Source organism: Eubalaena glacialis, chromosome 19, assembly GCF_028564815.1.
Source record: "Eubalaena glacialis isolate mEubGla1 chromosome 19, mEubGla1.1.hap2.+ XY, whole genome shotgun sequence".
NCBI classification, from domain to species: Eukaryota; Metazoa; Chordata; class Mammalia; order Artiodactyla; family Balaenidae; genus Eubalaena; species Eubalaena glacialis.
In genome coordinates this window covers 49826164-49842264 of record NC_083734.1, presented here as the reverse complement: position 1 = coordinate 49842264, position 16101 = coordinate 49826164, and the positions used below count along the sequence as shown (strand labels likewise).

Below are 16101 nucleotides of genomic sequence, written 5' to 3'. Positions count from 1 at the left end.
TCAGGCATCGTAGCAATTTCTTTGAAGTTATTTGCAGTTGTCATTCCTTAGTTTGCGCGTAGACTAAGCAAATTTTATAGGCAGATTAAACTCATTTGTGTTTCCAGCCACACCTTTGTAAAAAAAAAGTTTTAAATAGTATTACTCCATAACATAAATAAAAAGTGGCATTGTGCAGTAGCTTTGTAGTGAAGTCAGGCAACTTAGATGAGTTAGAATTATTCTGCTTGAAACGAAGCCACATGTGTAGTGACATCCTCTGTAGCCTTGCGGGAGAATGTGCAGCGCTCCGCACTAGTCAGGAGTTTGTGTGGGTTTCAAGTGTTCCCAAGTCAGGAGAACCCAGTTCCTGGGTCTCCCGTTTACAGTCTGTGAAACCCACTGACCTCCCCTGAGCTATATCCTCATTAAAACTCTCTCTCTTTCAGCCACACAAGGTTACTGTAATGATTAAATGAGGTCATGTATGTAGAAGCACTTTTTATTTTATTTTTTATTGAAATATATTTGACATATAACATTGTATAAATTTAATTTAAGGTATATGTCTTGTTGATTTGATACATTCACATCTTGTAATATGACTGCCATTGTAGCAATAATTAACTCCCCTATCATGTCACATAATCTTCATTTCCTTTTAGTGGTTGGAATAATTAAGATCTAGTCTCTTAGCAACTTTGATGATTGTAATGTTGTTAGAAGTGTTTTAAGCAGCAGAGGGATTTTGAAGATGTATAGTAATATTCTTAAAAAATTAACATCACATATAATGTGTTAAAATGCATTATTATCCAGCTTTTTTTAAATTAATTAATTTATTTATTTATTTATTTATTTATGGCTGTGTTGGGTCTTCGTTTCTGTGCGAGGGCTTTCTCTAGTTGCGGCATGTGGGGGCCACTCTTCATCGTGGTGCGCGGGCCTCTCATTATCGCGGCCTCTCTTGTTGCGGAGCACAGGCTCCAGACACGCAGGCTCAGTGGTTGTGGCGCACGGGCCCAGTTGCTCTGCGGCATGTGGGATCTTCCCAGACCAGGGCTCGAACCCGTGTCCCCTGCATTGGCAGGCAGATTCTCAACCACTGCGCCACCAGGGAAGCCCCTATTATCCAGCTTTTAGCACTGTATGGTCCATGAACTGAGAATTATTACAATGTCTCTCTTTACCCTAATCTCTGTACAAGGTGGCACTGGGGCGGGGGTGGGGTGATCTTTAAAATGAATGCCGGGGACGGAGAGCATAATGTTAAAAACATGGTTATTGGAGGATGGTAGCTGGGTTAAAATTAGAGCTGTATTAATTTCTAATCTCAAACAAGTTAGTAAGTTCTTTATGTCTCACTATCTCATTTATAAAAGTGTCCCTACCTTTCAGCATTGTTAAGGTGAATAAACAAGGTAATGTCAGCTGCTTCCCTGGGCACAGTGCCCGGTACGTGATAAGCACCTGGGTCACACAGTAGCTCTCATTTGTATTACGATATAAAATTCTTAGTTTCTTTGGGAAACACATACATGTGCTCAGATTTCTACTGTTGTTACCTGTGTACCAACTTGTAGTCATTATAAAATATGCATTTTTGGATTTTGTTCTGTCCTGAAGGTGGTGATGAAGCATAATGCTGTAATAGAACATTTAAAACAGAAAAAGACCATGACTCCAGCTGAAAGAGAAGAGAATCAAAGGTAGGGAGAAATGTTTATAACCCATTACACTGGGTCCCACTGTATATCAGTCTCTTCTCTTTAACACACACACACACACACACACACAGGAGTTCTGAGTTTGTATTGTTTTTATCTTGATTGAAGTTTATTAAATGAGAACACTCAGTACTAATAGATGCTCATAACTGGTTCCAGTCACTCTGAAGCTTCCCAGTCACAGAAAGTTTGTACCAACTGTAAAGACATAGAAAAATTATGTCTTAAGCCTTTCAGAATGAAATGCCCAGCATTACATAGATTGTGTATTTCTCTCTAGAATGATTGTCTGTAACCAGGTGATGAAGTATATTTTGGATAAGATAGATAAAGAAGAAAAACAGGCAGCAAAAAAACGGAAGCGAGAGGAGAGCGTGGAACAGAAACGTAGCAAACAGAACGCCAGCAAGCTCTCTGCACTGCTGTTCAAGCACAAAGAGCAGCTCAAAGCCGAAATACTGAAAAAGAGAGCGCTGCTGGACAAAGATCTACAAATTGAAGTGCAGGTAAGAAGGCGTTTTCTACCCTCCTGTGTCCAGTGTTTAGCATCGAATTTTATTCTTCTTTTCCCCTTGAAATTTCGATTAAGCTTAAAATTTGAGCTTGTTTTCTAGATTTTACATTTTTGTCCCTAGAGTGAGAAGCAGTGGGACATAATGTCTTTTAAAACACGACAGAGATTTTTGTATCTACATGTATATTGTAATCTCTAAACTAGCCACTGGGAGAGGTTAGTCTTTTGATTAAAACATTCGAGGACCCTCTTGGCAATAGCCCTTATTGTCTGTGACGCAGTCTTGCCAAAAGTTACCAGGAGCCACGTTTCATGAGAAAGGTAGACAGAGAAACTGCAAAATGATGTTGAAAGAAAAATAAAGTGTGCTCATTAAATAAGACCAGATTTCTTCCTTGACTTGTAAATGATCCTGCAGGCATGGCTAATCCTCTGCTTACTTAGGGAATTTGTTGAAAATTGAAAGAAGACATCTATTCATACATATTTAAACAGTTTTTTAAAAGAGGAGTGGGCTATATAAAGCATCCCTAGAAGTGCCTTGTACGTTTTTGTTTTTTTTTTTTAATTTATTTATTTATTTATTTATGGCTGTGTTGGGTCTTCGTTTCTGTGTGAGGGCTTTCTCTAGTTGCGGCAAGCGGGGGCCACTCTTCATCACAGTGCGTGGGCCTCTCACTATCGTGGCCTCTCTTGTTGCGGAGCGCAGGCTCAGTAGTTGTAGCTCACGGGCCTAGTTGCTCCGCGGCATGTGGGATCTTCCCAGACCAGGGCTCGAACCCGTGTCCCCTGCATTAGCAGGCAGATTCTCAACCACTGCGCCACCAGGGAAGCCCCCTTGTACATTTTAAGAAGGTGAGAGATGTTAAGAAAACACTGATCATCCTACTAACAAACACTGCACATAACTCTGAGACATTAGAGATCTTCCCACTGAAGTCAGAAACCAGATGGTAGTGCCCAGAATCAACATTATTGCTTAGCATCTCTAGAAATTCTAGCTAAGGTTAAGCCAAAGAAAGAAAGGAGATAAAATTTGTTATTATGGATGATATGATTATTATATCAAAACCCCAAAGAAAAATTATTAAGATCTAAAAGGGAGTTCAGTAAGGTAGTCACTGCTAGATAAATACTGAGACCACGACCATTGTCCCAGTAAACAAAAATAAGAGCCGGTAATCTTTGATCATCCCCCCTCCAAAGATGACCATTTTAAAATAATTTTAGGATATAGCTTATATATATTATTTTTAATAAATGTATTCACATATAAACACATTTTAAACAAAATCAGAATCACGCTGGAGACAACATATACTGAACATTTTTCTTTTTCTGCACTGTACATACTATGCAGCCATTTAAAAATGTTAACAACTACCGCAAATATTCTAGTATACAGTCGTGGTGTTGTTTCTGACAGTGTATTGCTTATCTAATGAGGAAGAAAAATTATACTTAAAGAAAACGTTCAGCATTATTTTAACTATAGAATTTATTGCTAAGATGATTTAGTTTGAGGAACAACATTCAAATGTATATGTACTAGCATATTTTAAAAATTATTTTTAATTATAAAGATTTTATTTTTTATTTTCAACATATGTGATTGGTCCTTTATATCTACCTGTTCTTACATCATTTATGCTTGCCTTTTTAAAAAATAGACTTCATTTTTAAGAGCAGTTTTAAATTTACATAAAAATTATGCAGAAAGCAGAGAGTTCTCATATACTACCCCCAACCCCAGTTTCTCCTATTATTAACATCTTGCATTAGGGTGGCATATTTGTACAATTCATAAGCCAGTATTGATACATTATTATTAACTAACTAAAGTCCATAGTTTACATTAAGTTTCACTCTTTGTGTTGTATAGTTCTGTGCATTTGACAAATGCGTGGTGTCATATAATCATGTTACATAACAGAATACAGAATCATATTACAGTATCATACAGAATAGTTTCACTGTCCTAAAAATGTGTTGTCTTCTACCTTTTCCTCCCTCCTCCATCCCCCTCTGCTTGTCTTTTCAATGTTTCTTAGTCATTTTTAATAGAACTTATGCCTTCATTTAACTCTTTGAATATCTCATACATATTATAAAGTTTTTTGTCAGATTGTTCTATAAAACATAAAAATTCACTTGGAGTAAATTCAGATTCGGTTATTGATTTTTGTTGGTTGCTTTTTCTTTTCTTTTTTTTTTTTTACATTACATGTTTTTATTGTTTTTCATTTGATTTTGCATTTGGAATTTTAGGTGAGAGGAGTTTTGTTTTTGTTTCCTCCCTCGAGAAGCCTAGTGTAGCACAGCCAGCCTTTAACATCCAGCAGGGAGCCTGCACTTCCCAGTTCTGAATCTGGAGCCCAGGAGGCCTGCAGTTTTAGCCCTGGTCATGGTTTTGTGTTTCCGTTCTATAGAGACATTTATATCTTATTCAAGCATGGCTGTCTTTTCAGTTTTCTCTTTTTTATATCTTACTACCATGGGAATGTTCTTGAAGAGGTATGTCAAAGTATGTACCTGTCTTGACGATCTTGATTTTCCTAAAATCCATCTCTTTATGTTATAAACACATCATATTATTAGGAAAATGAAACTCTTACTTTCTTCCCTAGGAAAAAGTTCAGACTTTGTTTTTAAATAGAGAAGGACTGTAGAATTGTCACACAGCATATCTTCTCAGTTATAAGACTATTTAGACTCCAGATAGAGGAAAGAGGTTCATTAAACCAGGATCATTCTGGTTTATTTGTTAGAATTTTTTTGATGTTTAAAAACTTGGTCATAGTTCTGATTTAATTACACCAAGCTTGTTCATGAATGCCAATCACAGTGATTTTTCTCTAGGGAAATAAAAGTTCTTTTTTTTTTTTTTTAATTTATTTATTTTTGGCTGCGTTGGGTCATCGTTGCTGCGCGCGGGCTTTCTCTAGTTGCAGCGAGCAGGGGCTACTCTTCGTTGCGGTGCGCAGGCTTCTCATTGTGGTGACTTCTCTTGTTGCGGAGCATGGGCTCTAGGCGCATGGGCTTCAGTACTTGTGGCTCACGGGCTCTAGAGCACAGGCTCAGTAGTTGTGGCACACGGGCTTAGTTGCTCCGTGGCATGTGGGATCTTCCTGGGTCAGGGCTCGAACCCATGTGCCCTGCATTGGCAGGCGGATTCTTAACCACTGCGCCACCAGGGAAGTCCAAGGGAAATAAAAGTTCTTTCATCATCATTTCTAAGAATAAGTTGTAGCACTAGGTAGCAGAGGTGTGTCTGTAAAATACCTCACATGGGAAAAAGTATTTTAATTTATGCAAAATTTGTATTGAGAAAATAGCTCTCCTTGCAGTCTTAAATTCTAGCCACAGGAGCACAGTAAATAAGGCACATCTGTCTTCCTCTGCTCTGGGCTGGTCAGGCCACATCTGGAGTATCATGTCCAGTTCATGTCGAGACTCGCTCTAAGGAGACACAAGGAGATTGGCCGGAAGAAAGCAGCCAGTGGGCGAGGACACTTGAAATCATGTCCTGAGTGATGACTGCAATGACCAGGGCAGGACCCTGGCATGCCGGAGGGGCCGTTCTTTCTACACACTTGCTCATCTTTCTGTCAGACCTCCTTTGAAGAGAACTAGCAGTTTTCTAGTTGTTGTGTAATCTTCATCTTCTGTTTCTAGTTGTTTTAATTGGGTTTCAGGTGTAGTAAGAACCCTCTTGTTTGGAGTTAGCAAGACTCCCTCACTTTAGAGTGAACTGTGGAGCTACTCAGACAAGGGAGGTGATGTAACGTCCTCTGGCCAGAACGTTACGTAAGTCAGTTGATGGTCTTATATTCTTTGATTGACAACAGGAAGAGCTCAAGAGGGACCTGAAAATTAAGAAGGAAAAAGACATGGTGCAGGCCACAGCTGTTGCTGCCACCTCCCCCGCCGCACCACCGGCACCTCCAGCCCCTCCGCCTTCCCCGCCACCTCCGCCCCCGCCGCAGCACTCGGGCCCCCTAGCCACGGCCACGGCCACGGCCACGCTGCCTGTGGCTTCCCAGAAGAGGAAGCGAGAAGAGGAAAGAGACTCAAGCTCCAAGTCGAAGAAGAAGAAAATGATCTCTACTACCTCAAAGGAAACGAAGAAGGACACAAAGCTTTACTGTATTTGTAAAACGCCTTACGATGAATCTAAGTGAGTAGATCTTTTTGAGCTCTAGTTTATTTTCTTAAAAGTTTAGCTCAGTTTCCAGTTTTGAAGAAAATGAGTATATCAGTAGCAATGTAAATAATAGTTAAAAATAAGGATAATAATATTTCATCTGTGGTTTTGCAGCTGATATTTTTAACCTTGACACTAGAATAAAAGTTTGGTTCTTTTTCCACGTGTTCATGATTCGTGTTTGTCCTTCATCATATTCTTTTCTGTCAGATAAGCTTTCTGTTGCTCCTTTGCTGTCTCCTCTTCTCTCTGGATCAACTCCAGATCAATTAGTAATGCTGTCTGGAGAAAGGTGTATTACTGTCACCGCCCAAAGTTGAGATCATCTGTTCTGGAATCTTCCCAACCCCACGATTACATCCAATCCTAAAGACGACCTACATACGAATGGTGCAAGGGGCTTTTGAGTTTGAGTGGTTTTGGATTTTTAGCATTTAATTTTAAGTAATTCTATGTTTTTTGTATTAGAATACTGTAACCTAATATTATTTTTGTCAAAGTTCCCACTTTCTTATTGGGGACAAAAGTCAGAAAAATACAAAAAGTGATTCTTTCACTCATTCCTCAAGTATTACACTCAAAAATTTGATAAGCATGGCAGCTGGAAGCTGCTTTTGACAGTTGTAACTTGTATTTGGTGATATATACAAGATTTTAGAGACAGTAATCCATAAGCATGGTTACACTTTTTTTTTTCCTATCATTATTATCACTCAACTAGGTATTTAGCTTCCATTTTCAACAGTCAAATGCAGGCCAACTTTTTAAAGCCAAAATTAACCACAGTGTTAATTTTACAGTACCCAAAAGTTTATTTGATTGTGCTAAAAAAGTATGATCATTTAGAATTAGGAATGCTTAATGTCTACTGTAAGTGGATGCCTAATCAATTTATAAAATAAAATTGTCTGTTTAAGTTGTAACATTGAAGCTGCTTTAGTGGTGCTATTTAAATTACAGTCTGTTTGCAAGTGCTAAATCAAAACTTTTTGTTGGTAGATTTAGCTGTGTGTTGAATCAAACACAGATCAGTGTAGGCATCTTCGCTTTTCATTGTCTTACTTTATGAGAAATTAGACATGATATAAAAAGTAGAACCCTATTGATTGATTTTCCCCTTAGTCCAGTACAAGTCCAATACAATTTTTGTAAATTTACTTTCTTCACAAAAGATTTTCTTTCTTTACAAAAAGATCTGCTTATGGAATTTCCTTAAATAACAAGACGTTTTGGCCTATTTAAAATATTCAGATCATAGAAATTCATTTCACACACAACTTTTTTTAACACCTAAATTGCATAAAATGCGGCACACGTTGTACGTATGTTCATTCTATCGAGAGTACCTCATTATTTTGGGGATATTTCATATTTTTTAGTTTTTCATTATTCACATTTCAGTATACCGGCTTCATTCATTCCCTATTCTAGTTGGGAAGAGTTAGTGGTTTTTAAGGAGTATTTTGTGATCTCTTGTTCCAAAGTAGGCTGCTTTGGGAATCTAGTGAGAGTGACTAAAACCTGAAATTCAGGTCCTGAGCTCACTTCCAGAACACGCAGCCCACCACCTGGTGAAGGCAGCATACCAAAGCGCCCTGAAGGCCTCCACGTGCGGCAGTGAAAATCATGCGGGAGTCATAATTCAAAAGAAAAAAGTTAGTGGCAATAGGATACACCACACAACCATTAGTCCTTTGCGTTCAAAAGCAGGTTAGGTGGAAGGACTATTTCGATTCCTGTAGGCGAGTCTGCCAAGAAACACCTTGGTAGAACCAATGGTATCAGCAAGGCCAGTCTCGTTCCCTGCAATTCACGCATATTCTTGCCATGACTTTGACAAGGCGTTCCTCCAGAGCATTCGTCAACACTTTGATACACTGTATGTTTGTCATAGAGATGCTTTTCACTTTACCACTTGGGATCTTACATTACAAAAGACTTGAGGATTAATTAGCTGATTACTACCCACAGTTACACACTCATACGGCCCCATCTTGTAGACCCTCTTGCGGTTTTAGATTAACTGTCCTTACATCACTCTCCACACCGTGTGTCCCTGTTTTTGAATTGAAGTAGTTCCTCACCAGCTAATTAACCTGGCCACTCCACATCGTCACACACATTCTATTAACTGAAAAACTGGCCCATGTCATAGTCTGTTAAAATTAGATTAAATTCCAATATTTACTTAGAAAACTTGGTAGAAACTGAATTACTACATGTACCTTTTTTAGTTTTCTTCTTCATACCATGTTTTGACCATTTTTCTTCTACACCTGGCTGGCCTCCTGCATGTTCCTTGTAGCATAACTTCTACTTGGTGTTTGCGCTTTGCTTTGTTTTCAAATTTAAATCGTGAGATACATTTTCAAACCTATCTAAGAAATAGCCCTGATTTTGAAATGGCTTCTGTGGCATAGGTTTGACAGATGTAAGTCTTTGATTCTTTGGCTTTGGTTTTTGTGCCTGTTATAGTTTTACACACATTCATTAAGAGGGAGACATTACCATCAGTGTGTTGTTTATTTTTTCAAATTCCAGTGTGTTTTTAAAGACCCACATTTCACTAAACAGTGTATTTGTTGAAATTGATGTGAGCGACTCTATGTCCCCACTCTTGATATAGCATCAGATGCTGTAGTTTGTCAGGGTTAGAATGGTTGGATTCAGGATGTTTAGCTGACTCATTGCAGAAAGTTATCCTGTAAGAACGTGAATCAGGACAGGGAAGACAGACTTACGTACCATGCAGCTCAAAATGACAATTACATTGTCATTTTCATTGTGAATGCTTTTAGGTTCTATATTGGCTGTGATCTTTGTACTAACTGGTATCATGGAGAATGTGTTGGCATCACAGAAAAGGAGGCTAAGAAAATGGATGTGTACATCTGTAATGATTGTAAACGGGCACAAGAGGGCAACAGTGAGGAATTGTACTGTATCTGCAGAACACCTTATGATGAGTCACAGTGAGTTCTGATAAGAGCATCATATTTAATAATTTAGGAAGCCAAATTGCTCTGACTGGTTACTTATTTGTTTTAAAATAAAAAGCAAGGTATTTTTCTGCATATATTATACACTTACATTACAAATTCTTTTCCAATTTTTTTTCTCTTCTTCCCTCTTTACCTCCCCTTCAAAATTTATGTTGCTTCATAGTGAATGTTTGAGATGCATTGGGAAAAATGTGGTTTAATGGTAGACTTGATTCTTCAATATGTAACGTAGAAATTAATGAGATTAAAATAGCCTGACTTGTTTGGACTTTATCAGTGTTTTGAAATGGTGCTTTATTGCAGGTTAGAAAAACACTAATTTGGGTACAAGCTCCGAGACTCTGTTAAACAGCTTTTAGGATTTTGAACTCCCAGTTGGGTGGCCAATATCAGCTTCCCATTTGATATGGTATTAGTTGAAAGATTTTTGTCTTTATTTTGTTTTGAGCTTTAAAGTCAATTAAATGTTTTGCATTTTTCTTCATATTGGTTCTCCAATTTTGACAGTGTTCTTAAACCTTTAATGCTTGTTCTTAACATCAGAAATACTAAAGTAACTCATTGGAATGTCAATCTTCAAAAGTATTAAAACAATTATAATACTAAAACTATTTTATATCCCAGGGTTAGAATATTTTCGATGCATGTTTTATTACTTTTTAAAGTAAATTATAAGTAATGTGATCCCATCTGTTTTGAACTCACATTTCCATTTCGGATCTTGCAGATTTTATATTGGCTGTGATCGGTGTCAGAATTGGTACCACGGGCGCTGCGTTGGCATCTTGCAAAGTGAGGCAGAACTCATTGACGAGTATGTCTGTCCACAGTGCCAGTCAACAGAGGATGCCATGACAGTGCTCACGCCGCTAACAGAGAAAGATTATGAGGGTTTGAAGAGGGTGCTGCGTTCTTTACAGGTGAGAAACCACTCTCTGCGCAGCATTTAAAGATGAAATCAACCAGCGTGACCTTGGAAACACGCCTGGGGTTTGACCTTTACAATCTTAGAGCACCTGACTATCTAGTGACTCCCAGCTGAAGTGCTCCACAGACTTCAGTCCTTCCCGTGCCGGCGTCGTGAGGTTAACCAGATCCACACACTAGCTCAGCTGTTGTTTAGCTAATGCTCATGTTTAAAATGACTCATTATTTTTAACCTAAATTTTATTTTTAAAGAAAACTATCTTACCACCATTGATTGAAAAGCAATTTGATTAAATTCTAGTGAGATACAAATGCTTATCTAAGGCTCTGAGCCAAAGCCTTCCCTCCCTTATTAAAAATAAGAAGGAAGATGGGGGTGGCTTCTAAGATTAGCAAGTATTAGAGATGTATTCCAGGCACAGGAGCGCTAGATTGACACTTCCTCCTGTTGTAATCATAATGAGAAGCGTTGAAAGAACTGAAACGAGAACAATAGTCTCGATATGTGGTTGAATGTTATTTAACATCACCATCACACCTCTGCCACGTCATTAGCCTGCAGAGGTAACCGTTCCACACTTGGAACCCATCCCACTCCAGTTTAGTAGGTGTGATTGCAGTGCCAACATCGCTCAGCTGGCAGGTCATCGTGAAGGGACCAGAGTACAGATTCCTTGACCCCTAAGCTAGTGCGCCACCATCCCCACTGCAAGCTAAGGTCCCAGACCTCTCTTTGAGAACCATTATCACAGAGCATGCTCGTCTGAGATAATTTGTGACCACAGCCAAAATCACCTAAGTATAAATAATTTCATCTCTCAAGTTTAAAACTGACTTTTCCAGTTTAAAGGTCGATGGATGCAAGAACTCAAATGGGAAACTTAAGTGAAATTATCATTTCCACCTGACAATAATGATGTCTTTTTTTTTTTTTTTTTTTTTTTTTCCATTATAGGCCCATAAGATGGCCTGGCCTTTCCTTGAACCAGTGGATCCTAATGATGCACCAGATTATTACGGTGTTATTAAGGAACCTATGGGTAAGTGCTTGAGTTGAACATGGAGTTTTTTCAGAAGTCTCAGCAGCTACTTCATTTATCATCCAAAAAATTGATATATCATGAAGATATGCTGAGCAAGACTGCTGGGAGTCCAAACTGGTATACGGTCATTTGTAGGATAAACTGGGAGTATAAAGTTCAAGTATGTGTACCTTTGGACCCAGCAGTTTCACCTCTTAGGATTTACATGTGCACAGGTAAGTTGTTCCTCGCAGCAGTGTTCATAATTGCAGAAATACTGAAAATGAAATAAATGGCCATCAGTAGAGGAGTAGCTAAATCAAAGGATGAGCAGAGTATTCTCTACTGTACAATGAATGAAATCAGTGAACGGATTGGGGTCCTTGTGAGCCTCTCATCTTTCCTGTCACCTCTTCTTCATCTTTTCCTGAAGGAGAACAAAGGTAGAAATCCAAGAGAATATAGCCTCATTGCCCAGAAAATAAAAATGGTACTAAATAACAGCTACAAGTAACTGTACAGTAAGTCCCCTACATAACAAACCTTCAAGTTGCGAACTTTCAAAGATGCGAACGTGCATTCGCATGTCCAGTCCTGTAAGTTAGTTCACATGTCTGGTGTACGTTGTCACATGTGTGCATCCTCTATAAGTGGTTGTGCTTTTGTGTACTTTACAGTACTGTATAGAGTACAGTAGTACAGTATCTTTATTTCAAGCCCAGGATGTCTGGAAGCAAGCGTAAAAGCATCGGTGATGTAGCTGGTACTACTGTATACTTTTCAAGTATACAGTACTGTACTGTACTGTAAGATTAAAAATGTTTTCTATGTATTATTTGTGTGAAAAGTATTACAAACCTATTATAGTATAGTACTATATAGCTGATTGTGTTAGTTGGGTACCTAGGCTAACTTTGTCAGACTTACGAACGTGCTCTCGGAACAGAACTCATTCATATGTAGGGGATTTACTGTATTAAGATGAACAGCTACCGGTGATTATACTAAAAATACTTTATCTACGAAAGAAGTTTTAGAAATTAAAACATAGCTAAAAGCTTCCAAAACTGCCCAAAAATTCGCTCTAGCTGATGAAAATATTCCAGACAGCCAGCTAAGCATTTTTTAAATGGGTATGGTTTTATTGTATATTTGAAAGTTGCTAGGAGAGTGGATCTTAAAAGTTCTCATCACCAAAAAAAAAAAGTTTGTAACTATATGCGGTGATGGATGTTAAATAAAAGTATTGTGGTGATCATTTCTCAATATATACAAACATCAAATCATCGCATTGGGACTTCCCTGGTGGCGCAGTGGTTAAGAATCCGCCTGCCCATGCAGGGGACACGGGTTCGATCCCTGGTCCGGGAAGATCCCACATGCCGCGGAGCAGCTAAGCCCGTGTGCCACAACTATGGAGCCCGCGTGCTGCAACTACTGAAACCCGTGTGCCTAGAACCCGTGCTCCGCAACAAGAGAAGCCACCGCAATGAGAAGCCCGCACACCGCAACAAAGAGTAGCCCCCACTCACTACAACTAGAGAAAGCCCGCGCAACAACGAAGACCCAACGCAGCCAAAAATATATAAATTAAAAAAAAAAATCATCGCATTGTATACATAAAGGTACCACAGTATTCTATGTCAATTATACCTCAGTTTAAAAATAAAAGGAAAAAATTAAAGGAATTAAAGTTCAACCAGGTTTCTAAGAAATAAAAGAAAAGACAGGGGTTGTATTGACGGCAACTTCAAAGGTGCGGAAAGAAGAGATAAATGAGGGCTTATCTTTGTGAAGAAAAACCATAAATAAGTAAGTAGCCGTTACCTCTATCCTCCTCATGTCTAAGATAGAAGAAATTAATCATTATACACATTTCAGATTTGAATAATCTCCTTTGAGAAAGTACCTGGGGTGTTTATTTAAATAAATAGATGTCTTTTGCTTCTAAAAATAACGTGATTATAGAAAATTTAGGAAATAAAAAAAGTAAGAAAAGATAAATGCACTTTTGATCTTTTTCTCCCTGAATGCTATCATATTTTGGTGTGTTCGTGTGTGTGTGTATGTGTAAAAATTGAAAACATATATATTTTTTTTTTAAAAGAAAAATATTGAGATCATATAGTAAATGTTTGTGTCTGGCAGTCATTTTCCTGTGTCATTAATCTTCAATAACATGATATTAATGGCTTTGTATAGTCTGTAAATTGAATATGGCTTAACTTATTTAGCCAAAATTCTTTTCTTGAAGAGCTAGAATGTTTTCCTGTCTTTTTCTTTTCTTTTTTTAATACCACCAAGATAAACAGCATTTTATGTGGGTATGTACATACAGATAATACAGGTCTCCCAAGCATATTGTTGAAAGAAATAGGAAAGTTACAGAGCAATCCCTAGGTTTTAAGCAGTAAACAGTTGTATGTTTTCTAAGGGTACGTACCTGTGTTTAGAGATGCATAGCAAATGTCTGGAAAGATACAGACTAATGTGATTGATTGATTATAAATTTATTTATTTTACTTTTGGCTGCGTTGGGTCTTCATTGCTGTGCGTGGGCTTTCTCTAGTTGCGGTGAGCAGGGCTACTCTTTGTTGCGGTGTGCAGGCTTCTCATTGCGGTGGCGTCTCTTGTTGCGGAGCACGGGCTTTAGGCGCGTGGGCTTCAGTAGTTGTGGCTCATGGGCTCTAGAGCACAGGCTCAGTAGTTGTGGCTCACGGACGTAGTTGCTCAGTGGCATGTGGGGTCTTCCGGACCAGGGCTCGAACCCATGTCCCCTGCATTGGCAGGCAGATTCTTAACCACTGCACCACCAGGGACGTCCCCCTACATCGTTTTTAATTGTATGACGTTAAGGTAATTTATTTAATCACCCCTCCATAATGGATTTTTCAGCAGTCTGCAGTTTTTGCTGCTATAAGTGACACTTCTGTGAACATCTTTGTGCATCTGCCCTGTTCTTGTTTGTTTTCTTAGGAAAAATTTCTAGAAATAGAATTTCTGTGCCAAAGGGTATGTATACTTTTTAGGCTTTTGGTAAGTATTTTCAAATTGCACTTCAGCAGATTGAACCAGTTTCCACTGATAGCGTATATCTGTACCCTTTTCTCTGCACACTTGAAAACCCTGAGCATTATCACTCTTTCGAGGAGAAAAATTTTTCTTTGCAAATATTTATTTCGAAAGAATATGTTTGATGTACAAATGCAGATGTTACAGAGATATAGGGAGTAAAATGTAAAATTTACCACCACTTTCATCCGCCTTTAGAGGTAGCCTCTGTTAATAGGCTGATGTTATATAATTTTTGATTTCTGCTAATTTGGGCAAAGGAAGTGACTCTTTGGCTTTGCCTGTCTTCAGTAACTAGTGATGTGCTTATTACTGTTTGTACTTCTGCATGAGTTCCCTATTTATGTATTTTGCCATTTTGCTCTTGAGATATTCATACTGTTGTCAGTGTTACTTAAGGGTTATTTATAAACTAAGGATATTTTAATGTTTTATGGCAATTTTTTGGTCATATGATAGTTTTTAACATTTTTTTAATTCAAATCTATTAATCATTATGAATTCTACCTTTAGAGTTCTATTTTTAGCCTTTTTTCCTTACCCCAGATACATAAATACTTACCTGTATGTTCTCCTAGTACTTTTTTTTTTTTAAGGGATACTAATTAAGTTGAAATCATAAAATGTCCAAACACTACTCACATACTTTATTACAATTAGTCAGTCAGGAAGTGCCCAGAACTTAAGTCTGCATATGGTGATATTCTGGCGGGCTGTGTTAAGCTTTCTGCCTACCTGTACAGCTTATGTGACCTACACAGAATGGATGCGCCCAAGTCTTGTTTGGAGTTTAATCAGGCTGGGTGCATTTTTGCAGTTGTTCTTGTTTACACGTTTTTCCCCTACCTGCGTAAACTGGAACTATCAAAGACGTATTTGTGTGTTAAAATATTACATGTATAACATAAAATTGCCATTTTAACTACTTTTATATGCACAATTCAGTGATTAACTACATTCATTTTTGTCCTTAAATTTTAATCCACCTTGGATTACTTTGGCATATAGTGTGAGGTAGAATTTTTCTTCAGATATAGGTAGGCAGTTGCCTCAACCCAGTTTATTAATGAATTATTCCTGTCTCTGCTTATTTGAAATGACATCCTCAACATAGGTGAAATTCTTACGTTGAATACAGTTAGGTCTGTTCCTGTTTTGAATTCAGTTCCATTAATGTTTGTATCATGTTGTGCAATGCCACACTTCTTGTTATCACAGCTTTATAAATTTTTTTATATAAATTTATTTTTGGTTGCATTGGGTCTTCATTGCGGTGCGCGGGTTTCTCATTGCGGTGGCTTCTCTTGTTTCGGAGCGTGGGCTCTAGGCACGCAGGCTCAGTAGTTGTGGCACATGGGCTTCGTTGCTCCGCAGCCTGTGGGGTCTTCCCGGACCAGGGCTCGAACACATGTCCCCTGCATTGGCAGGCGGATTCTTAACCACTGCGCCACCAGGGAAGTCCCTATAATTATTTTTAATGTCTCATAGATTAAATTTTCTCCCTTTACTTTTATTTTTCAAATGTTTCGTAGATATTCTTACACTTTTATTTTCTGAATGTACTTTAAAATTATTTTCTCAAATTTTAAAATAATTATTGAGATTTAGTTACGAATTGTGTTATCTATCAATCCTAGATTGATTTGAGATCACT

The 16101-nt window shown here is 38.1% G+C and overlaps 1 protein-coding gene across 16 annotated transcripts in view; it reads left to right on the top strand.

Annotated features, from left to right (window-relative positions):
• Positions 1-16101, top strand: part of BPTF (bromodomain PHD finger transcription factor) — a 138478-nt gene that overhangs the window by 115485 nt on the left and 6892 nt on the right. For 12 of the 16 annotated variants that reach the window (XM_061177092.1, XM_061177090.1, XM_061177089.1 and 9 more), the window contains 6 exons: positions 1606-1688; positions 1987-2212; positions 6069-6397; positions 9223-9396; positions 10154-10346; positions 11309-11393. In XM_061177092.1, coding sequence (XP_061033075.1) covers positions 1606-1688; positions 1987-2212; positions 6069-6397; positions 9223-9396; positions 10154-10346; positions 11309-11393 — 1090 coding nt within the window. The remainder of the gene's footprint in view (positions 1-1605; positions 1689-1986; positions 2213-6068; positions 6398-9222; positions 9397-10153; positions 10347-11308; positions 11394-16101) is intronic. The other 4 variants (XM_061177096.1, XM_061177097.1, XM_061177091.1 and 1 more) reach the window with 1 other exon arrangement.